This window comes from Schistocerca nitens, chromosome 8, assembly GCF_023898315.1.
Source record: "Schistocerca nitens isolate TAMUIC-IGC-003100 chromosome 8, iqSchNite1.1, whole genome shotgun sequence".
NCBI lineage: Eukaryota > Metazoa > Arthropoda > Insecta > Orthoptera > Acrididae > Schistocerca > Schistocerca nitens.
In genome coordinates this window covers 448,488,430-448,513,083 of record NC_064621.1, presented here as the reverse complement: position 1 = coordinate 448,513,083, position 24,654 = coordinate 448,488,430, and the positions used below count along the sequence as shown (strand labels likewise).

General features: G+C 44.3%; 1 protein-coding gene across 1 annotated transcript in view; it reads left to right on the top strand.

Annotated features, from left to right (window-relative positions):
- LOC126198689 (myrosinase 1-like) overlaps positions 1-24,654 on the top strand; it is a 74,871-nt gene that overhangs the window by 28,293 nt on the left and 21,924 nt on the right. The window contains exons 5-7 of the mRNA XM_049935185.1: positions 4,403-4,586; positions 13,158-13,252; positions 18,648-18,792. Of these exons, the coding sequence (XP_049791142.1) occupies positions 4,403-4,586; positions 13,158-13,252; positions 18,648-18,792 (424 nt within the window). The remainder of the gene's footprint in view (positions 1-4,402; positions 4,587-13,157; positions 13,253-18,647; positions 18,793-24,654) is intronic.

The window sequence follows — 24,654 nt, the reverse complement described above, 5'->3', positions numbered from 1 at the left end:
ATTCTCTAGTAATACTGACAAAATTCTAGTGAGATATAATAGCATTTGTATTTCTTACATGAATAGTTCATGAGAAGAACGTTAGATTTAACAGAGCGCATGGAGAGCAACTGTATCGAATATGTTATGACGTATCACCGCTGTGTACGAAAATTGGCGAATCGAAATAGACCCCAAACACAAAATTTCATCAAGTAGATTTCCTAACAGATAATACATATTTTGCAAATAATCTTAGCGAAAATGTACCGTAAATGATAACACTGAAGTTCTAGAAATAGCAGGATCATTACTGTAATAGGAGCAGGAATGTACTGCAGAAACTGCACATCAGTGGCACTCTCGATCACTTTGATCACCAAGATAAACTTATTAGAACAATGTTAATGTTGGTGATGCAACACAAGCATAGGTTGAAGAAACAATATCATGAGATTAGTTCTCCTTGTTGTGTGTGCTATCACTTCCTTCCTCGGACTTGGTGATGTAGCGGTAATGCATGTATATAGAAATCTGGAGCAAGATCGAATCCCCGTCGGACAATGAATTTCTTACAGTCTGCCTTTAGCGTAGTATTTGTGGTATCACGTATCTATCCCACACCACAGGAGTCCTTAGGTTGGCTACAGAATTGTAAGTTACCGCCAGGCACCGATGGCAGCATTATTTCTAATGAGTCCTTATACGCTTGGGGAAATACAAGTTAAGGACTGTGTTAACTTAGTCTCTAACCATTTCTGCTCCTTCCAGCTTTCCTACGACGACAGTTTCCACAGCACTCTTGAGCCCACCTCTCCTTACCATGGTGGACAAAGTCGTACTTGACAGTATTCACCTCTCCATGATGGAGAAATGAAACATTCCACTTTAAACTGAAGATGCTCTTTCTCCATTTGGATAACGAGGACAGGTTAGGTATATGTAAGTTGTCGAAATGGTGTCCAATTGAGAGACTTACACCAGGGCACTGAACTACATTAAATGGTTGTTATTATTATTATCATTAATATTAGCAGAGCCTCGTACATATGAACGAAAATTAAAGAATATTGTTCAGCGGACCGTCTATTTCCCGTTGTTAAACAAGGTCATGGTTGAAACTTCCTGGCAGATTAAAACTGTGTGCCGGACCGAGACTCGAACTTGGGACCTTTGATTTTCGCGGGCAAGTTCTCTCTATCATCTCAACTACCCACGCACGACTCACGCCCCATCCTCACAGCTTTACTTCTGCAAGTACCTCGTCTCCTACCTTCCAAACTTTACAGAAGCTTTTCTGCGAACCTTGCAGAACTAGCACTCCTGAAAGGAAGGATATTGCGGAGACATGGCTTAGCCACAGTATGGGGGATGCTGCCAGAATGAGATTTTCACTCAGCAGCTTGTGTGCGCTGACATGCTTGCTAGATCTGTAAGGTTCGCAGAAGAGCTTCTGTAAAGTTTGGAAGGTAGGAGACGAGGTACTGGCATAAGTAAAGCTGTGAGGACGGGGCGTGAGTCGTGCTTGGGTAGCTCAGATGGTAGAGCACTTGCCCGCGAAAGGCAAAGTTACGAGTTCGAGTCTCGGTCCGGCACACAGTTTTAATCTGCCAGGAAGTTTCATATCAGCGCACACTCACCTGCAGAGTGAAAATCTCATTCAAGGGCATGATTTCTTAATCGTGGGGTTACAGTTTCGTAGTAGTTGATGTATGTGGTGTTTACTTACAATCATTAGAGTGGATAATAGTCTAGTATTTTGCGCTAGCGCAAACAGACTTCATTTATGGGCAGACTATCTTACTATCGCAGTTTTGAGAGTAGGCTTGAACAGTAGCTGCGCAATGTTGCAATAATCTATAACAATAGGTCTAAAACAAAATAAAGCAGAACCAAGTCACGTTTATTTCTATATAGGAAGTGGGTGACACGTGCTCGACGAATAGCAAATGGAATAGACTTAAGACTGAAATTAGCCTTGATTTCTTTTCGTAACATAATTCTCCATTTCAGTGTTAAGCTTCTGACGTTTCTGAAAAGGATAATTGACATTCAGTGCCTATTACTCGTTCTGACTTCTGACAGTGAGAGTGTGACCTGAGGAATCCACTGAAAAACTGAATGTCACTAAGCGACAAATGGAGAGGTGCATGTAGTCAATTACTGGGACCAACAGGATCACAAACATATGGAACATAGAGCAACTGCGCTGGACGCCGTAAATATACAGCAACGGAAATGAAATGGAGATCGTCGGAACATTAGCGAAACAAATCGATGTTAGAAGAACTTACGAAGATCATTTCTGGATTCAAAGAGGGAATGCCAAGTGGATGACACAAAGAAGCAACACCAGAAACAGTAGGAAACGTTTAGGCTATAAAAGCAGTAGTTTAGTGATGAATTACAGTTACGACGGTAGTACTTGCATTAGATGTTGTTAAAGAGAATTTGAGCGTGGTATTTTCAAAATTTTAGACTAGACGAGAGGAAACCCAGTGAGATGCAGTTGCGTTTCCTTGAGTGACTGTTTTTTAGAAACTCTGAACGTCGTGAATCATCAAGTACCAACTTTGAACTAGACTCTAACCATAACTTGATACCTCTTTCTCACGGCCCCATACTGTAGTTAGATATTCCTCGAATACGTAATATCTGAAGAGTTCAAATCTTTTTTTTTTTTTTTTTGGCAATGCGTGACTTTCTCCTGACTTCGTCATTCGCGAGATGTCTCGTTAACAAACTGCACTTAAGGACACTGGAGCGGTTCAAACTGTTGTTCCATTAACACGTAATTCATTTGGCCAATATCGGCCTTACGAGCCATTCTCAAGTGACATATGGGCCAAGAGCAGGTCGTAATATATTAATTTGCAGCGGACATCCCAAAGAAAGCAGGTGTTGACAGATGTGAAAATTACCGAACTATCAGTTTAATAAGTCACAGCTGCAAAACACTAACGCGAATTCTTTACAGACGAATGGAAAAACTGGTAGAAGCGGACCTCGGGAAGATCAGTTTGGATTCCGTAGAAATTTTGGAACACGTGAGGCAATACTAACCTTACGACTTATCTTAGAAGAAAGATTAAGAAAAGGCAAGCCTACGTTTCTAGCACTTGTAGACTTAGAGAAAGCTTTTGACAACGTTAACTGGAATACTCTCTTTCAAATTCTGAAGGCAGGGGTAAAATACAGGGAGCGAAAGGCTATTTACAATTTGTACAGAAACCAGATGGCAGTTATAAGAGTCGAGGGGCATGAAAGGGAAGCAGTGGTTGCGAAAGGAGTGAGACAGGGTTGTAGCCTCTCCCCGATGTTATTCAATCTGTATATTGAGCAAGCAGTAAAGGAAACAAAAGAAATATTCGGAGTAGGTATTAAAATCCACGGAGAAGAAATAAAAACTTAGAGGTGTGCCGATGACATTGTAATTCTGTCAGAGAGAGCAAAGGACTTGGAAGAGCAGTTGAACGGAATGGACAGTGTCTAGAAAGGAGGATATAAGATGAACATCAACAAAAGCAAAACGAGGAAAATGGAATGTAGTCAAATTAAATCGGGTGATGCTGAGGGGATTAGATTAGGAAATGAGACACTTAAAGTAGTAAAGGAGTTTTGCTATTTGGGGAGCAAAATAACTGATGATGCTCGAAGTAGAGAGGATATAAAATGTAGACTGGCAATGGCAAGGAAATCGTTTCTGAAGAAGAGAAATTTGTTAACATCGAGTATAGATTTGTCAGGAAGTCGTTTCTGAAAGTATTTGTATGGAGTGTAGCCATGTATGGAAGTGAAACATGGACGATAACCAGTTTGGACAAGAAGAGAATAGAAGCTTTCGAAATGTGGTGCTACAGAAGAATGCTGAAGATAAGGTGGGTAGATCACGTAACTAATGATGCGGTATTGAATAGGATTGGGGAGAAGAGAAGTTTGTGGCACAACTTGACTAGAAGAAGGGATCGGTTGGTAGGACATGTTTTGAGGCATCAAGGGATCACAAATTAAGCATTGTAGGGCAGCGTGGAGGGTAAAAATCGTAAAAGGAGACCAAGAGATGAATACACCAAGCAGATTCAGAAGGATGTAGGTTGCAGTAGGTACTGGGAGATGAAGAAGCTTGCACAGGATAGAGTAGCATGGAGAGCTGCATCAAACCAGTCTCAGGACTGAAGACCACAACAACAACAACAACATGACAGTTCTCATATCGAACCCAGACGCATGCATGTTTTAGATTTAAAATAGATTGTTTACTGAAGACAGTGCTGATGCTCACCGTCGAAACTATTGTCACGAAGAATAGATCCCAGAAAGGTTATACGATTTGCGACGGTTTATTATCCAGCTACATTTTCTCACAGAGCCCTGTAAAACCACCAGCATCTGACAGTACAGTGAGAACACATTTCTTTCGCAGGTGAAACTGTGGACGACGTTCAACGAGCCCATCTCTTTTACTCGCGGCTACGCAAGCAGCGGCGGGCAGGCCCCGTCACAGAACGCTTCTGGTATCGGAGACTACCTGGCCTCGCACACAGTCATCAGGGCGCACGCCATGGTCTACCGCCTCTACGACGAGCAGTACCGCTCCACGCAGAACGGTGAGTCCAGATTTTGCACTGAAACCCACTTAAATATAGTCAGCTAGCAAGAACTAGAAGGAAAGTTAAAAAGGAGTTATTACCAGAACAGGAGAAAGAGAAAATTAACACCTACATCATTACCCTGTACTTCATTTTGAAGCATGTGGTGGACGGTACTTTATACCGTACGTGTATTGCTTTGATTAAGGCAGTGAGATATGGAATTTTAACACAAAAATCTTTCAAAAATTGAATATCAGGGAACAGGATAATTCACAATAATGAAAACGGAATAGAGGTGGGCAGGATATTCAGTGAGGAAAATGGATTGCATTAGAACTAAGCAAATTCTTCGATGGGTTTCTAGACACAACAAAGGCTATGGCGAAGAAGCGACGGAACAATGCTGGACCAACACACAGCTAAAAACGAACTGTATGGACCCAAGTCTGGAGAGAATTCCATCCAGAAGCGGTTATAGAAAGACTTATTATAATCATGATAATTCGCTTGTACGAGGGTCGTTCAATAAATAACGCCCCACATTTTTTTAGAACACATTTATTGTTAAGAGTCAGAATTTGGTGACAATATACATCAACATGTCCTGCCCACGTCCTGTTTTTCTACGTAGTCTCTATCACTTTCTATGGTCGTGCACCAACGTTGTGGAAGAGCATGTATTCCTTGCTGGTAAAAGCTCTAGTCCTGTAGGCGTAGCCATGTTTTCACTGCATGACTGACATTCTCGCCATCTTCAAAGAGTGTTCCCCGTACAGAATTTTCATGCGGCCCAAAGAGATGGACTGAAGGGTGGATGAGGCAATAATGTCCAACACAATTTTGCGATGTGTTCCCGGGTCCTCAGACTTGTGTGTGGGCGAGCATTACGGTGTTCGAGCAAGATATCTGCTGGATTCTTGTTCGATCTAACACGTCGGAAACGGTTCTCGAGTCTTCACGTATGCCTCTGAATTGATGGTTGACCCTCTTGGCATCACATCCACGAGAATGACGCCATCACAACCCCAGAAGACTGTCACCATGACTTTTCCGGCAGAGGGGGTTGTCTTGAATTTCATATTTTGTGGTGAATGAGGATGATGCCACCCATAGACTGCTCTTTTGTTTCCGGCGCAATGTGATCCACCCAGCTTTCGTCCCCCGTGACAGAAAGTTCTCTCCGTCGGTCTCAAAACGCTCCAACAATTCAGATGAAATGGCTTTTCTTGGAATCTTGTGGTCCGCTGTGAGCATTCGTGGGAGCCCTTTGAATATCCGAGAGCCTCGATCATTGCAGACGCACTTCCAATGCTGATCGACAATTGTAGATCCAATTGTCGAGTTATGATGCGCCGATCGCCAGGAATATAATTGCAAAGGCACTATTCAGCATGTTTGGAGCAGTGGCTGTGACAGGACATGCGGAGCGTGGCTGATTATGAAGCTCTGTTTCTGCATTTCCTATCTTACTTTGCCCATCGCTTAGCTGTACTCCTATCAACTGTAGCATCGCCATAAGCTGCATACAAACGCTTACGGATGTTCACCACGGTTTCTTTACAAGAATTCAATAACAGCACGCTGCCTGTAACGTGAATCGTATGTAGACGCCATTTTGACGCTATACTACAGCTCTGTCATCTGCCAGAACGGTTAGAAACTTAATCGGCGCACACAACAAACATAAAATGTCAAACACCAACAAGGACGTTTGTTTACGTATATTAATGGTTTTTTTTTTTTTTTAATTTGGGGCATTACTTATTCAACGACCCTCGTACATAACTCAATAGCTACGTTCCATTAACTTAATGTGTGTAATAAATGAATATAAGTTTCTCTTTTAGTCAGTGGTGTTGATGATTTTATGGATAAACATCTTACTCATACCTATTTCTAATAACCTGTTAGTCTATACAGGAATGAAGAAATCCCATTTTTTTGTGACAGAGAATACCCACATACAATATCGACTCACTGTAACATTGTATTTAATGGATTTATTTTAATTTCAGCCTTGTTTACAGAAATAAGCCATAACATTCGCACTTATTACTAATAAAGTAACATGAATTATTTTAGGAGTGGGAAAAACCTACCTCTGTGTCGCTTTCGTTATTGAAAGTCACATTCCCTATTAAGAAGCGACCTCAAAAGATTAATTGCGTAAACGACATAAGCACTTTTACAACGTAAATCGACATGAACCGTAGTAACAAACCTGAAAGAGCAAATGGGTTTAACGACGGCTTTGTAAATTTCAGTTCAATTCAGAAATGTAAAATAAAGGAAATTGCCTCAAGTTCCAAGTGAATAACTTCCATTTTACGATACTAGATATGCACTGTCAGCCTCGGAATAACTCGAGGTTTACCGACCAACAGAACTACACCTACCTCTAAACCTGTCGTTGCTACTCTATTCTACATCACCCACAATGGTACGTGCATGCCTCGGTAATCCTGGAGTCTACAGATACCCCTGTGGGTGACCATATCATTATTTCTTTTCTTTTTATTTTATTCCTCTTTTCTCCTAATTTATACATAAGTATTTGCAGTTTCTCTAAGTGGAATAATGATTGAGGAAACGATTCTTGTGATCTGTTGACATTAATTTGATACTCAGAGTGTCCTCTTGATCTTATAGGTTGAAAGTTAAGCAGTTGCCTTTAAGATATCTGATGTGATATCATACTGACTTTAGTCCGCAAGTTTTGGTCAGTTACAATTGTTTGCAGACCGGTGTCTAGTTGCCTGCAGTCTACCTGGAAAAAGGGGCATCTGAGAACGACATGATCAGCGGGCCCTTCCTCCGCGCACTCACAGACTGTCTAGTTGCCTGCAGTCTACGTGGTAAAAGGGGCATCTGAGAACGACATGATCAGCGGAAGCTTCATCTCCGCACTCACAGACTGATGTGTCACTGCGTCCCACTCAATGCAGATATGTGGGATAAGGACCATGATCTATTAAAAGATGCACCATACCTCGAGTAGGGCTATGAAGCGTCCTCATACTTGGGAATATGCTGTAAACACGCCTTGAAGTGCTCCTAGTGAAGCAGTCATCTTGCCATTCACCTAACCTCCAGGCTTCAAAACGTCTTATCAGTAATATGCGTTCCTCTGATCTCGCAGACACGATCATATTGCTCACGCCCCAAGCAACACAGCGCTGCCCTGTAACCTACTACGATATCCATCGGACTATCCCGAGGGTAACCAGTAAACCTTCTACAGGTGTAGTGAGAAACCCATCGGTGAGCCTCAGAAGTACGCTCCGATGAATTCGTCGCAGTATTGTTTTGTAGCTGTCTAGTCTAACGCGATGGGCCCAGATGCTTGCAGCGAAACCCACAATTGCGTTGAAGATAGCTTCGTGGTATGACCGCACCACATGCAACAGTAATTTACAGTCAGCAGTGCCACTGCGGGTAGTCTTATACATAACTTTGGCCACTTTCTGAGTAACAGATTCAACGTGTTCTAGAAAGATTCTTTCCTCGTCAAGATTTGTAAACAGTTCCAAGTTTTACAGGTATTCCATCAAACCCCAGGAAAGGATTTCTGGCAAGAGAAAGTGTGGTGTCACCGCCAGACACCACACTTGCTAGGTGGTAGCTTAAATCGGCCGCGGTCCATTAGTACATGTCGGACCCGCGTGTCGCCACTGTCAGGATCGCAGACCGAGCGCCACCACAAGGCAGGTCTCGAGAGACGTACTAGCACTCGCCCCAGTTGTACGACGACGTTGCTAGCGACTACACTGACGAAGCCTTTCTCTCATTTGCCGAGAGACAGTTAGAATAGCCTTCAGCTAAGTTAATGGCTACGACCTAGCAAGGCGCCATTTGTACCATTGCATGTACCTCAAGATAGAGTCTCACTTGTATCATCCAGAATGCTGTATACCAAAGGACAATATAAAAGTTAAGTGTTCTAGTAGCTACGTTCTTTTCTTTATCACATTCATTACGAATCCTGTTCCAGACTTAACGCCAGACGGCGTGAGTTGACGCGTGCCCTTTCGGCTACTTCACTGTGGACTGGCTGCCTTAACAGTCCACAACAGAAAGTCTTCCCTTCAGACGTATGTATATGGCTTTATGAACAGCTACAGTCAGTTTCTTGCTCTTGCACCAATGCTGCATCTCAGCAAGCACATCATTCGCCTTTTCCTCAAGTCTCATCCAGGAGTCTGCAGACACAACTTCTAACATTCTGCGTGGTGTCTGTTTGTTCTAAGTCGTGTCTCCCTACCACTTTCGCGCAACGACGCTCTGAGCGTGTTTTTTAGGGAATTAACTAGTTTGAACCTGGGACCTGTTGCTGGTAAGGAGACGCCAGACCACACATGACATGGAGAGTTCAGTGAGACTAGCGATGATATAACCAAATACTTAATGATTTCAGCGTCAGATCCACTGCATTCCCTGTAAAAGAATCTTAATAGTAACTTAATTTAGTGGAAGAGGTTCAAGGCTTTCCTATTTTTAGTTAGCTGGTAAAATAACGTCGAAAAAGCAGTTAAGTTTACCATTGGAAATTTTATTCTACTCACAAAACATTGTTTATAAATAGCACTATTGATAAAAAGAAATGTTTTAATACAAGATGATAAAAACCAACTGTGTTCAACAAAAATGTGAACGAATATTCCCTGAATGGGTTTCCAAGTTCTACAATGGATCGAAGGATGACGTATGCCATATCACATCTATAATCTAGGTTTAAATTAAGTTTCACAAAAGAGAAAACTATCAAAATGGTCTACAGTGACCCTCAATTATCTTTAATTACTTATCTAACTTGTCGTAAATTACAGTGGCTGATGTGGCTTCTCAATAATTATATAACAGAAAAATCATCGCGTTTCAGATTTTTACTTCAAGTAGCAAATGTGAACATCATGAGATTTAATTGACGATCGACACTAGTATTATGTAAAAAGGGGGTGTAACATATGAGACTTCGGCAGTTCTGAGTGAAGCTTTATGCGCTGTTATGCGGCATCGCGTGCGTTCATTACCTTGTCGTTGGTTAGGCAGCGTCAGGGGGCGGCGGGCGGCGCAGCTCCATACAGCTCGCCGTCTCGAAAGCAACTCTCTCCTAACTTCTCCTTACTACAATTTACCGAACTTGGTTTCAAAAAAAAACTATCTGGCTGTGTTTTCATCTGACCAATCAGGGTCTCAATGTTAACCTTAAGCTCCACCTACAAAAATTCTGTCTATCCAATGAGAAACGTTATACTTTTCGTGGTGGGGCAATGTTTCTAACGTTTGAAACGTAACAGAGACGCGAAAAAGTCTCGTGCTAAAACTTGCATCTGGTGTGGCCCTTTTAGTGTTATCGTAAGATCTATACTGTTCTTCTGGAGGGCTCTATCTTTTAATATGGGTTGGGGGTTCTTGGCGGTCGGCTGGCGACGTGGGTCTCCGTCCCTTATCGTAGGGCCTTCTAGCTGAACACGGTTCTGCTCACGGCTTCTGTTCTCGTTTTTCCCCTCGGAACTGCGTCTGTTTCAGGGTGGGAAGGTATGTCATGCATTTAGGCATTCTTGTGTTAGTCTGTGGTATTCCATTTGCTAACTCGTTAATCGTATTACTTTGGTTAATTTAATGTCACGATTTATTCAGAGCTATGTGACATACTGCTGGATTTGCTTATCATGTCAGGGTTTTCATGGAAGGTGTTGGATTTGCCTGACACCTTACAAACTGCTAGAATGTCACGTGTCCTTCAGTAGCGTCAGCCCCGTCTGATAGATCTAACAGGGGTTCGATACTAAGATCCCAGAACAGTGGAGTACTTATGGAGCCTAGAGGGCAGCCCGTGATAACCTTTTTGGTTACCTTACTCAAACCTCTTATAGAGAGATCTGGGGACCTTAAGTAATGGAAGGCTTGCGGGCATCGCAGGCCACCAATGATTGTCGAAAGCGCATGCGATGTTAATCATGAGCGTGACTGCATACTTCGTTGTTGAATTTTCTACAATCTGAAAAGTTATATTGACCGCATCATCTATAGACTTCCCTTTTTTGAATCCATATTGACACTGGTTTAGACCCAAGAGCTCTCGTGCGCCTGCAGCCGATCGCAGAGCAGGTTCCTAGACTTTGCTCAAGACGTTTAATAAACGAAAGGTAGGTAACGCCGGTTCTTTATCTTTTGCCACTTTAATCACTACTGCTCTAACTTTTTACCACAGCGACGGGATCCTACCTATTCGCAACGCCTCGTTTAGTAATGCTATCAAATATGGCACTATCTGTGGACCTAATATTCGCACAAGCTCTGGGTAGACGCAGTCCGGATGAGGAACCTTTCCCAGTTTGAGCTTGGAAATTGCGACAGCAACTTCTTCTTGAGCGAAATGTATCACCAACGTTTGATTGTCGTACTCGTTACCTAGTTCACTTCTTCGTTGTGCTTGAGTTTCAGTATCTGTGTCTGTGTTGTCATCAGGAAGTAGGGCGATTGGCAGACATTTTGCTGACTCCCTCCAACCAGCTGTCGTATCATAGTAGGTCCCTTAAACTTTTCAGTCAATAATTTGTAAGTCTTCCCCATATATTAAATTGCAGTTGTCTTCGTAAGAGTTTGTCCCAGTGTATTTTTTTTCTCCCCCGAAGATTGTTTGTAGAGCCTCTTAATTGCCCTAGAGTCATCGAACCTGGGAGTGCGTTGTGATAGCCTTAGAGTTTGTTGATAAGCTCTTCACCTCGATCTTACGCTTCGGCTCAATGTGGAATGTTCTGGGCTCCAAGGGATTGTAGTCTGACTGTTTATCTTATTATTACGAATATAAAAGTCCCGCGCTCTTAGTTTTAGTTCGGTTAGTACCTGCGCACCCGAGTCTACAAGTACCGGATGCGATTCCATTGGAAATGCTGGAAGGTAAGCAACTAAAGCATCCCAAACCGTTTTCATGATGTCCAACACACTCCTGCTTTCCTCTGCTTGCCAACTATAAACCTTAGCTGCTGCTTGAGGTTTGCTAAAGTGACGTCTGTGTTAGTGGCTACAGCTGCCCGTCCCTCGACTATACACGGGTGGTCTTCTAGATTTAAAACAATGAGGTCCAATTCCTGTAATGCGTCCCCTAAGATCTCGCCCTGTACGACAGTTTGCCTACTGTGGCACAGAGATGATTTTACATTCGCATCTGTTGCCACTAGCAGACACGCACCATGTTCATTAACAGCAACCGCCCAGACTTTATCTACATAACGTACGATGGGATGAGAGTACCCCATCCTATACTTACTACAACCTTCTTTGCTGCGCGTCCTTCACGACTTTGGGATACCACAATCCGACACGTATCGGAACTGAAGTTTCTGTCACATTCTATGTGCCAGATACAAACTACCCGCAATGTTTTAAACTTCCGCCAATGAAAAATAACCTGATGTACCTAATTGGCCAGAGCACAGACTTCAAATGGTTGAAGCTACAGCTCACCTGTATTCATTAAATGCAACACAAAGATACGCAAATTTCACTAATGTAAGAGAACTTACCACAAAGAAATTATTTAAATACGTATAATGACAAACAATAGACAAAAATAACGCGAGTCAGATATCGTGTTTACCTGTTAATAAGATGACACCGTGTGACATTCAATCATCCACAGCAGAGAAAAATTTCAAACTGCAAAATATATCACTGAATATACAAAACATGAAATAATTTTTAATCGATATAGTTTGAAATAAGAGCATGTAAAATGACTGTAAAGCATGTTTCAATATAGAAGACATGAATACTGGAACTATTAATTATTGATCAACCATTCAATTTAGTTTCTGTCAAGGCATATTTAATACAGAAATAAAATTCGTCAGATCAATTAAAATATGATTATATCCAGATATGAAAATTAAACTGTTCGTAAATTTTCTTGAACGAGAGGATTCTGATTTTTAAAGTGTTCAAAGTCCCATAGATGTGCGATGAACGATGTCTTCCAAACCTGTCTGTGGCTCGATGGTGGAACAGACGGCGTATTATGTCCACAAATGTCAAAGTAAATCCTTACATTAATCGAGATGTGAGATAAGTTAGCCATGTGACTGCTTCTGTGTCTGCTTCCTAGGACACTCGCAGCCTGGAAGCAACTACTAACGTCGTCCCATTACGCAGAACACTTTTCCATCGCATAAAACAGTTACTTTGGCTTGGAAAGTCTGCGAAAAGGCCTTCCATGCCGCATCCGTATGACGCCGCAAGGCAGAGGATGAGACGGCGGCCGGTAGACATCCACAAGGCGTTCATGGCCTGGTTAGGAGCTCGTTTCGTAAAGTTCCTGTAACATTAGGCACCGACAGAAGCCGGCAGCAAACATGCATTGTCGAACGGATATCCTAGATACTACTTGTAGATTCTGAATGTAGTAGATTCATATAGGATACTATGAGAACTTGAGGACACATAGTCACGAGGTATATACCAAGCAAAACTTTTTAAATAGAGAACTAACTCTTATACCAGTAAAGTCACAGACTAGACCCTTTACTGCTACTGTTTGATTTCGGTATCATGTACTGTACCTGTTCTGTTTCATGTCTTTCGCAGGCAGAGTCGGCATCACGCTGAGCACTAACTGGTACGAACCTCTGGACGACCGGGAGGAGACGCTGGCAGCACAGGAGCGAATGTTCCAGTTTGAGGTAGGCTCAGTTTTCCTTACGTCGCTCGTCCACTTCCAGAGAGTCCCAATGTCACGTCAAGAATGATGGTCACGTCTGCGATGCAAACTGTGATTATATCTATGTCCTTCAAAGTGTTATCTAAAAAAAAGCCATATAGTAACTACAGTGCCACTGTAATTGAAAATCGTACGGCTAATACTACGGCAGTTAGTTTTTACAAGGTCGTTTTATTTTAGAATCTTGTCTTGCTATACAATAGAGATTGCTTACAAAACACTTCTGTGATCTACACTAAAATGCTTCTGCAGCATCTGTAATTTGTATCAGATCGGAGTAATAGATAAACGCATAGAGAAAACAAAAATGCAGATAAACCTGGGATTTCTTCCTGAGCAGAGAGCGTAAAAGAACCGCTGAACAGTACCTGTTGGGAATCACACGTAGAATGGTAAAGCATCTCAAGAAAATCTTTATATAATATTCCAGCAAGTGGTTTTCGCAACGGAACGGGTGAATATTCTCCAGATGTCTACGTATCATTCACATAGGCATTACGAAGTTGACGCTTCCTCCGTGAATGGAACTGGTGCGCACTGTTTGCAGTGCAATGCGGATACTAAGCTGACTAGAGCAAGAAACCAAACTAAATCCAATAATTCTGTAATGAGCCGTCGGAGACCGTGGAACCTCACACCAGCTCAGAATATATTCCAGAACAATGTCTAAAATTATGTTAGTGGAGTTCCAGTTAAACCTGTACAGGGTGGACAAGAAGTTCTTGTACCCTTGTAACCCCTGTTTAGTATCAGCTTTATTATACAGGTTGGTAGCTACGTTACTTTTTATCAGTTGTTGGAATGAATTAGTGGAATTCATGTTTATGCGTTTTTACAGTGGCAGTCGCGGTTGCTGTCGAGTTATAATTTGTAGCCATGGTAAATGAGAGCGGTCGCGGACGCTTTGTGACAAGAGTGTGGGTGCAAGAATGACAACACACAGGGAAGACAATGAGACAGGTTATAGGAGTATTCCAGGAAAGATGTAATACGACCCACTGCGAAAGGCAACAGTTCTGGGTTGGGAAAGACGTGCTTTTGCTTTTGACTGCGTTAAAGACAGGCCTCGGAGGGGAAGGAAGAAGACATTTTCCAAGTAAATTTCCAAATGAAGTGAATCGTGCCAAGGTTATTTTTTTCAGATGAATATGCTATTTATCGCAGCTGACGTGCTGGAAAGGGGAAAGCTACTTACACGTGTAAGTTCAAATGTGTTCAATGTGTGTGAAATCTTATGGGACTTAACTGCTAAGGTTATCAGTCCCTAAGCTTACACACTACTTGACCTAAATTATCCAAGGACAAACACATACACCCATGCCCGAGGGAGGACTCGAACCTCCGCCGGAACCAGCCGCACAGTCCATGTGTAAGTGTAATGGTCAATACCTCAGCTGAAGGAAAGTGGCATCACAAAACGCATATGGTTACTGAAACACCGCACACATACTCACTACATTCACGCAGTGCGCGAGGTCCTAAATGAACAATTTCCTTGACGGTGGATAGGTCGAGGTTCATCGGTAACACCAACTCCCTTGATGAGACCACCAAGAAGTCCTGTCCTCGCCGCACCTGACAACTCATTATGGGGAGTCATTAGCGCGCATGTATCTATACTTCGTTATGTTACAAATGAAAAACTGTGTAACTCTACTGAGGTTACATTTCGGGCTATAACATCGGACATGCTCAAAAATATGTCAAGAAGAACATGGAGGCCTACGGAAATGTGTTTATAGCATGATACTAAAACAAATCAAATAATCAGAATACCTTCCATTAGGAACGTGGGTGCACTCGGCGACTGTGATACGATTAATAGAGTGCAGCAGTCAGTCGTCCTTTAAATTGCAGGTTTTATTTGGCAAATCCAGATTGCGGCTAGTGCCTAGCCATTATCAATGCACTGTTTTCTAGCCTCAATGCATGTCAGTTCCCTGTTGTTCGCGCGTCAGTCACGACGATTGCTGCGCTCTATAATTTATAAATCAAATAAAATCAATTAGCATTCGATACTAGAGGGTATGGGGCTTTCTTGCCCACTCAGTGTAGTTGAAAGATGTCGTTTGTTGTACATTTGAAAGTTGTCCGGGTAGTCGTCTATATAGGCCATCATCATAAGAAGCATTCTGTAATAAATTGGATCTCTGTGTTTGATTTCTAAAACATGCAATCTCCTTTATTGGACTTGAACTAAGATCATCGTGACATCATTATGTAATGTTGAATTGCCAACTAGATATTATGGTAGGCAGACTGACCAGTATAAAACGAGGCGGGGAGAATTGTGTTGTCAGTAGAGAAGCAATAATAGCAGAATGCGTCGGTCAGGTGTTCTCAGTGACTTCTTTCGTGGACTAATCATTGGGTGCCACGTGAGTAAGAAATCCAGCAGAGACATTTCAACCATTAAAAATCTGCCCAAATGGACTGTTGTTGATGTGACTGAAGTGCAAGCGCGAAGGAACAACCACAGCTAAAGCAAAACCAGATTGGTTTGGGTTGATTTGAGGAAGCAGACCAAACAGCGAGGTCATCCGTCTCATCGGATTAGGAAAGACTGGAGAGGAAGTCGGCCGTTCCCTTTCAAAGGAATGGTCCCGGCATTTGCATTTAGGGAAATCACGGAAAACCTAAATCGGGATCGCCCGAGGTGGGATTGAACCGTCGTCCTCCCGAAAGCGAGTCCAAAATCAGACAGACCTCATGTATTGACGGTCAAAGATCGTCGAGCATTGCGGAGGGTGATTATAAAAAACTGCAACAGCGGAAGGAACTACTTGTGTGTTCGTAAGTGCTACCAGCAGTCCAATCTGCACAACGATTGCACGTAGAGATTTAAAAATAATGGGGTGCAATTGCCATGTACTTCATCATCCGAACATTTCTGAATTTCTTGAGATGGTGTAAAGAGCGACGCCACTGATCAGTGTAGGACTAGAAAGGAATCATGTGGGTCGATGAGTGACGCCATACCCATCAGGAATCCGATGGAAGCGTTTGGTTTCGGCGGATGTCAGGAGAACGTGAAAAGCAATGTATTGGACACGAGGCCACTGCCAAGAGAAATGTCTCTTAAAACACAAAATTCCTTAAACAAATACTTTCATTATGATACATGAATATTAGCTACAAGACATTAATAATAACAAGTAATAGCAATGAATAGCTGCTTTATAAAAAAACTTGTACGTTTACGAAAGGAAACTGGAACACAAAAGATCTTTTAACAACCCTTCTCTATCCATACACAGTCGTTACATAAACTACATGAAACATGCTCATGAAAAGCTTCTGATAATTCACAATACAGGGTGTGTCAGTAACTATTGCAACCTAGAATAACTCCGAAAGTATGATAGGAGCTGAAAAGTTTGTGGGACAAATGTTGCATGGGACAACGGGGGCCATAAGATGAGGTTGGATTTTTGTTGATAGGTGGGGTCGCATCAGAGATATGAAGGTCAACGTTGTTTTTTTGAATGGGATGCTATAGTTTGGTACCCATTTTCTGATAGCGGCTAACGAGACAAATGTAATGATGTGTAACAGCAAGGTCTTTGAAGGTCAATGACTGTCAGAAAGGCGTCATGAACGTCCATTTACAGAAGGTGTTCGAAGTTATGACCATCGGTATCAGTGCAGTGCTGCAGTCTTCTTGTCGTGGATTGAGTGGTATTCCTTATCACTTCGGAACTTATCGAAGCACATGCTCTGACAATTATCTCTCGTATATCGTGCAAATAGTCAATATTCGCCAAATGCGCCGTATCCATCTAACGTGCCACTGACATGTAAACACCATTAAAGGGTTTCGCAATACAACACTAATAGCAACTGTAAGACTAGTATCGTCGAATAGAGCGAATGTGAATGATGTATTCCTTCGAAGAACAAGTCGATATGCTTCTTATTTACGGAGAATGCCAACGAAATTCAGTGAGAGCTACAGATTTATGTGCTGAAAAGTGTCCTCAACGTACTCACGCTACAAGTCGTACATTTAATATGTGTATAACAAATTGAGAACAACTGGATCTTTAACGCATCGGAAACATATCCGGCAAAGGATAGTTACTAACGAAGAAACGGAAATTGGTACTGTTGCCTCTGTGGTTTGAATTCCTTGTGTTATTTCTCGTCATATCGCAAGGGACTGTCATGAGCCACAGTGGTGTTGTTCGTGTTCTGCATCGTAAATATCATCCTTACCATATGCCTCCACCAAGAATTAACTGGTCGGATTGTATGCGAAGCATTGAATTCTGCCGATGGGCTCAATTTCAGATTCAGAGCGATGACACATTTATTAATTTGATTGCATTTACTGACGAGTCTACATTCACGAACCACGGAAATGTTAATTTACGTAACATGCATTATTGGGCAACTGATAACCCGTGTTGGCTGCGGCATGTTGCACACCAAAAACCGTGGTCGGTGAATGTACGGTGTAGGATTCTGGAGGACTGAATTATAGGCCCCTATTTCATCGAAGGAAATCTTAATGGTAGGAAGTACAACACATTGCTGCAAGAAACATTAGTTATCCTATTGGAAGAAATACCTTTAGGAACAAGGAACATATTGTGGTATCACGACGATGGGTGTCAGGCACATTTTTCGCTGATGGCTAGAAATGAGTTGCAGAGACAATTCCCAAATCGTAGGATTGGACGCGGAAGAGACGTGTCGCGGCCGGCTCGTTCGCCAGACTTGACGCCTCTGGATTTTTTCTTGTGACGATTCGTAAACGACATTGTTTATAAAGACGTTCCAGCTACACCTGAAGATATACGAGAGAGAATTGTCAGAGCATGTGCTTCGATAAGTGCCCAAGTGATAAGGAATACCACACAACCCATAATAAGAAGACTGCGACACTGAATTGATACCAATGGTCATCACTTCGAACATCTTCTGTAAATGGACGTTCATGCCACCTTTGTGACCTTCAAAGACCTTACTGTTACACATCATTGGATTCGTCTCGATAGCCCCTATCAGAAAATAAGTACCAAACTATAGCATCACATTTAAAAGATTAAAGTTGCCCTCCATACCTCTGAAGCGACGACCCCACCTAACAAAGAAAAACCCCAACGTTATCTCATGGCCCCCGTTGTCCTATGCAACTTTTGTCCTACAAACTTTTCAGCTCCTATCATACTTTCAGAGTGATTCTTGGTGGCAATAGTTAGAGACTCACCCCGAATATCACGAGTTGTACATTCTAGTTTCTATTACGGCTACACACCCTTTTTTTCACTTTTGCTCTTTACACTAGCATATGACACAAAGACAGTTTGTTCAGCCGTGTCGTGAGCAACTGGCACTCTCTTAACCTGTTACAGTTTGGCCTGTACGCGAACCCTATCTTGGTGGACGGCGACTACCCGGCCGTGGTGCGGGAACGTGTGGACAACAACAGCAGAGCCGAGGGTCGACCCAGGTCGCGCCTGCCCAGCTTCACAGAGGAGGAGAAGAGGATGATCAACGGTCAGTACACCAACAGAAGGCACTTGATTACACATCTTTTCTGTTTATCAATCCCGCGGTCAGCTAAGGCGCTCTTAAATACATACTACTACAAATTAATCTATTAATCCTTAATTGAATGTTTCACCCAGCAACTTAAGTATCATTTCTGCCTGTTGCCGACACATGTAAGATCTGACGTTAGTACTACAGTCATTAGGAATGAGCGTACCGCACCTTGTACGCTAAACAGAGGGTACTCACGTGTCGCGTGTACGATGCATGTTCAGGGGGTAAGTGTAATGTGGTTTTTTGATGGTTGGGAACCCTCTGTGTTAGAGGAAAATCCGCTCACCTGACGAAACACCGCACGAATACGATAGTACGTAAACCCATGTTGTAATGTCCAGCTGTGTGAAAGATGTCGGTAGGAAATTCTGCCAAGTGCCAGACACGTACTGTGTTCCGCTTCCTTCTCGCGGAAGAAATAACACCTACAGAAATATTTTCGTGAATCAAAACGGTTACGGCGAAGATGTTATGAATAGAATAAGTGTGGGTAAGGAGGTGTAGGTAGTATAGTGGGGACAGAACAAATGAACGAACAGAGGAGTGGAAGACCTTCCATTTTGACTGATGAATTGGTGCAGACAATCGAGGGAACTGTTTGTTAAGACCACCGATTCACAGTGACTGTCATTTCTGCGGTTTTTACAGATCTCTCTAAAATTCTCTGATACGAGAGTTCCACAGAAACGTGAGTTAGCAGAAACTGTGCACATGGTACGTCCCAATCAGCATTTAACTTCTTCTTCCTTGTCGTAGTCAAAACAAATGGCATGCTTGGAACAAGAGTACCATACGGCTGTTTAGCCAACAGTCCTGTAGTCTCAGCAATACTCCATGTCTTCCAAGCCAAAATGTTAGCATCTGGAAATGCTTCAAGGCCACCATAATCTGCTTGATTGCCCCATACAACAGCAAGTGTCAGCCAGGTACTACCTCCAAACACTGCTTGTACATCACAGGTAAATTTCAGATGGAGTCCACGAAAAACATTTGGACCTCCAAGCAATTGCTGTTTATTAAACTGCCCAGCCAAGTCAACATCAATCGCCTTCAAACTGCGATACACAGGCACACTGCGCCGCCAGCGACGACGGTAACCACGTCGCAGAGGCATTGCTGTGGCACGTGGCCGCTGTACGAGGCTGCCGGGCAACACGGACCCTAGTTCTACTAGGCCCGTGTTGCAGAATAATTGGCTTCCGGTCGGGCTGATAAGGCGCGCTGGCGCTCTGCGAGCGCATGGCGACCGGAAGTTGCGGTTGCGATAAGCGCTACTGGGGTCCAGCTGCGCCGCAGCACGGAGCGTTATTCGCTCTGCGAACGTCGAGGAGTGCGGACGCATAGCTCTGGGTGTCTCGCTGGGCGTTGGCTTGCTACGTTCACTTGTGTTAACGTGCCACAGCAATGCCTCTGCGACGTGGTTACCGTCGTCGCTGGCGGCGCAGTGTACCAGTGTATCGCAGTTTGAAGGCGATTGATATTGACTTGGCTGGGCAGTTTAATAAACAGCAATTGATTGGAGGTCCAAATGTTTTTCGTGGACTCCATCTGAACTTTACCTGTGATGTACAAGCAGTGTTTGGAGGTAGTACCTGACAGAGCAGCCCGAGGAAGACATCTCAGTAGCGGCCACGAGTTTCTGGAGCGACTTGAATTGGAAAGTGAGGAATTTCTGAGCTCTGTTGTGACTGGATATGATACGTGGGTGGCTCATTATACGCTTGAGACAAAAAGACAGTCGTCCAAGTCACCCACCTACCAAACGAATTCTAAACCAAAATCTCGGGCAAAAACTCCTAGTCTCTGTGTTCTAGGACAAAAAAGGCATCATTTTGTTCGAGTCTGTGCCTCAGAGGGGCACCGTCAACGCACATCGATATTATGAGCCCCTGAATCAGCATTCAAAACAAAAAGTAAGGAAAAGTGACGGGAGGAGAGAGAAATGTCCCTGTTGCACGGCGAAGCCCGTGCTCACACTGGCTTAACCACTAACGCACTCTTGAACTAATTACTCCCCCCCCCCCCCCCCCGCCGACAATTGCATTTTCTGACTTGGGACAAAGATCATAGATTAACATCTTTTCGAACGCAACTGGTGGGAGGGTCCTTCGAGGAGGGTATAAAGAAAATTGTGCCACAGTTCACCCCCTGCATTGACAAGTTCAAATGGCTCTGAGCACTATGGGACTTAACATCTATGGTCATCAGTCCCCTAGAACTTAGAACTACTTAAACCTAACTAACCTAAGGACATCACACAACACCCAGCCATCACGAGGCAGAGAAAATCCCTAACCCGCCGGGAATCGAACCCGGGAACCATTGACAAGTATTGTATGGGAAAATAGTAAACGTATACCAACAGTATACTGTTAACTTTTTTTCAGATATGATTTTTCTAAAAAAAAATTAAAAATCTAATACACTTATTTTCCGGCCATGCCTCGTATGCGTGGGTCACTCAGACAGCAGTGACGTGTGTGTCAATCTAGAGGGGTTCAACGAGTGTTCTGCAGACTGAATACAGTGGACACAGGTTTGCGAAGGAGGGGCTTTTGCTACAGGACATTATGCCACTTGCCTTCGAGTTGGCAAGTGAAGCACGTGTGGCTCGAACCTGTGTTTGTAGTGGAGCAAATGAGAGCCGTCTTTGTATGGAAGGAAGAAGCGTTTGGTCAGACAATGTTATCTAAATAATTCATGGCATTCGGATCTGGAGCCAGACATTGTGAAAGGCAGTAGGTGTTGTGGCAGGTGAGTTGATGAACATACGTCATGTCGCACGTTCTAGGGTAAAGATTACAAAGTGCTGAACCGTGATTGTTCTCTGCTCTCCTTAACAGTTAATGTCCAAGGACCCACTCTCCCTCTGGGAAGGATATTGTTAATGAGGGTATAACATAATTACACTAAATTACCTTGTAAACTGTAGCCGAAAAGCATTCGGAAGCTGGAACCGGATCCGAGGCACAAGAGGATCACAAATTTTCAACCCTACTGTTTCGTGCCCTCGTGTCCTGTTGCGAGATCGGGTTGGGGGGGGGGGGACAATTTGCAAGTGGGAGAGGGAGAGGGAATGGCACAGAATTATACACTTATATGGATATGGTGTCTATTCTCTAGCTGTCCAGAACAGAATTGTGTATTAGGACCTTCATCTGCTGACGGGCGTTGATATGTATCAACCGGGACTCGCACCCGGGATCTCCTGCTTACATGGCAGACGCTCTATCCATCGGAGCCACCGAGGGCACAGAGAATAGTGCGACTGCAGGGGACTACCTCGCGCACGCCTCCCGCGTGACCCATATTCTCATCATACACTCCTGGAAATTGAAATAAGAACACCGTGAATTCATTGTCCCAGGAAGGGGAAACTTTATTGACACATTCCTGGGGTCAGATACATCACATGATCACACTGACAGAACCACAGGCACATAGACAAAGGCAACAGAGCATGCACAATGTCGGCACTAGTACAGTGTATATCCACCTTTCGCAGCAATGCAGGCTGCTATTCTCCCATGAAGAGACGATCGTAGAGATGCTGGATGTAGTCCTGTGGAACGGCTTGCCATGCCATTTCCACCTGGCGCCTCAGTTGGACCAGCGTTCGTGCTGGACGTGCAGACCGGGTGAGACGACGCTTCATCCAGTCCCAAACATGCTCAATGGGGGACAGATCCGGAGATCTTGCTGGCCAGGGTAGTTGACTTACACCTTCTAGAGCACGTTGGGTGGCACGGGATACATGCGGACGTGCATTGTCCTGTTGGAACAGCAAGTCCCCTTGCCGGTCTAGGAATGGTAGAACGATGGGTTCGATGACGGTTTGGATGTACCGTGCACTATTCAGTGTCCCCTCGACGATCACCAGTGGTGTACGGCCAGTGTAGGAGATCGCTCCCCACACCATGATGCCGGGTGTTGGCCCTGTGTGCCTCGGTCGTATGCAGTCCTGATTGTGGCGCTCACCTGCACGGCGCCAAACACGCATACGACCATCATTGGCACCAAGGCAGAAGCGACTCTCATCGCTGAAGACGACACGTCTCCATTCGTCCCTCCATTCACGCCTGTCGCGACACCACTGAAGGCGGGCTGCACGATGTTGGGGCGTGAGCGGAAGACGGCCTAACGGTGTGCGGGACCGTAGCCCAGCTTCATGGAGACGGTTGCGAATGGTCCTCGCCGATACCCCAGGAGCAACAGTGTCCCTAATTTGCTGGGAAGTGGCGGTGCGGTCCCCTACGGCACTGCGTAGGATCCTACGGTATTGGCGTGCATCCGTGCGTCGCTGCGGTCCGGTCCCAGGTCGACGGGCACGTGCACCTTCCGCCGACCACTGGCGACAACATCGATGTACTGTGGAGACGTCACGCCCCACGTGTTGAGCAATTCGGCGGTACGTCCACCCGGCCTCCCGCATGCCCACTATACGCCCTCGCTCAAAGTCCGTCAACTGCACATACGGTTCACGTCCACGCTGTCGCGGCATGCTACTAGTGTTAAAGACTGCGATGGAGCTCCGTATGCCACGGCAAACTGGCTGACACTGACGGCGGCGGTGCACAAATGCTGCGCAGCTAGCGCCATTCGACGGCCAACACCGCGGGTCCTGGTGTGTCCGCTGTGTCGTGCGTGTGATCATTGCTTGTACAGCCCTCTCGCAGTGTCCAGAGCAAGTATGGTGGGTCTGACACACCGGTGTCAATGTGTTCTTTTTTCCATTTCCAGGAGTGTATATGCCCACACACTACATTCGTAGTGTCCCTACCCAATATACTCAATACACATGGAAGACATTCTTACCATGTCCCGAAAGAGTTCGGGTAATATGTGTGCATTCGCACAGAAGAGGACGGTCGTGGCCGGTATTCCCAGAACTATATACTTATATGGATTTCCATAGTCCTTGCAGTCACGCTATCCTCTGTGCCCTCGGTGGCTCATATGGATAGAGCGTCTGCCATGTAAGCAGGAGATCCTGGGTTCAACTCCCGGTTGGGGCACATATTTTCACCTGTCCCCGTTGATATATACCAACGCCTGTCAGCAGCTGATGATATTAATATATAATTCTAGTTAAGGCACAGAATCGGCGTCAGGGTGCAACATTGACACATGCCTGCTTAACTGCAGTGGGTCCCACAAAGACCCCCAGTTCGGCAAAATTTACAATGCCACCCACGTACCTTTACTGCGAACTTTATAATCGTCCCTGTACAAAGACATCAATTGACTCATTCCTAGACGTCAGTGAGACAGACAAACTCAGCTGAGTGGCTCTGCGTCACTGAACTGGCGTCTACTGTCGCACAACCATCCCCCCCCCCCCCCCCCGATCCCCCCATCCCTCCTCCACCACCTGACCATGCTAAAAGACGGTGTGACACTGGAAAGCTGGAAAACCAAAAGCACCCTTTGCTGCTTAATATCACGTCGAATGATTTTGAACTGTTCCTAGTGGTTTCATCCAGCACACGGGAGCAAAATGTGCGGTCGCGCTCCAGTCCAAAGGGGAGCGATTACGTTCAATGAAGATGCTGCCCCACACTGTCTTTAGAAGAGCACCTACCTTTTTGGCCGACTTCACTAACGCACGCTTGTGTGGTGATGCTTGACCCTGAGGTAAGCCAGTTCGAATCCTGGTGGCGGAAGAAATTTTCATTGCCAATATTTGGCCGGCAGGGAGAGAATTTAAAGTTCCTAATCGTTAGACTTTGCGACAATGTCTTGGGTTCAACTGAGAGCTTATTACGCTGCTAATGGTGATCCGTCCGTCGGATGGAGACGATAAACTCGGCCGCC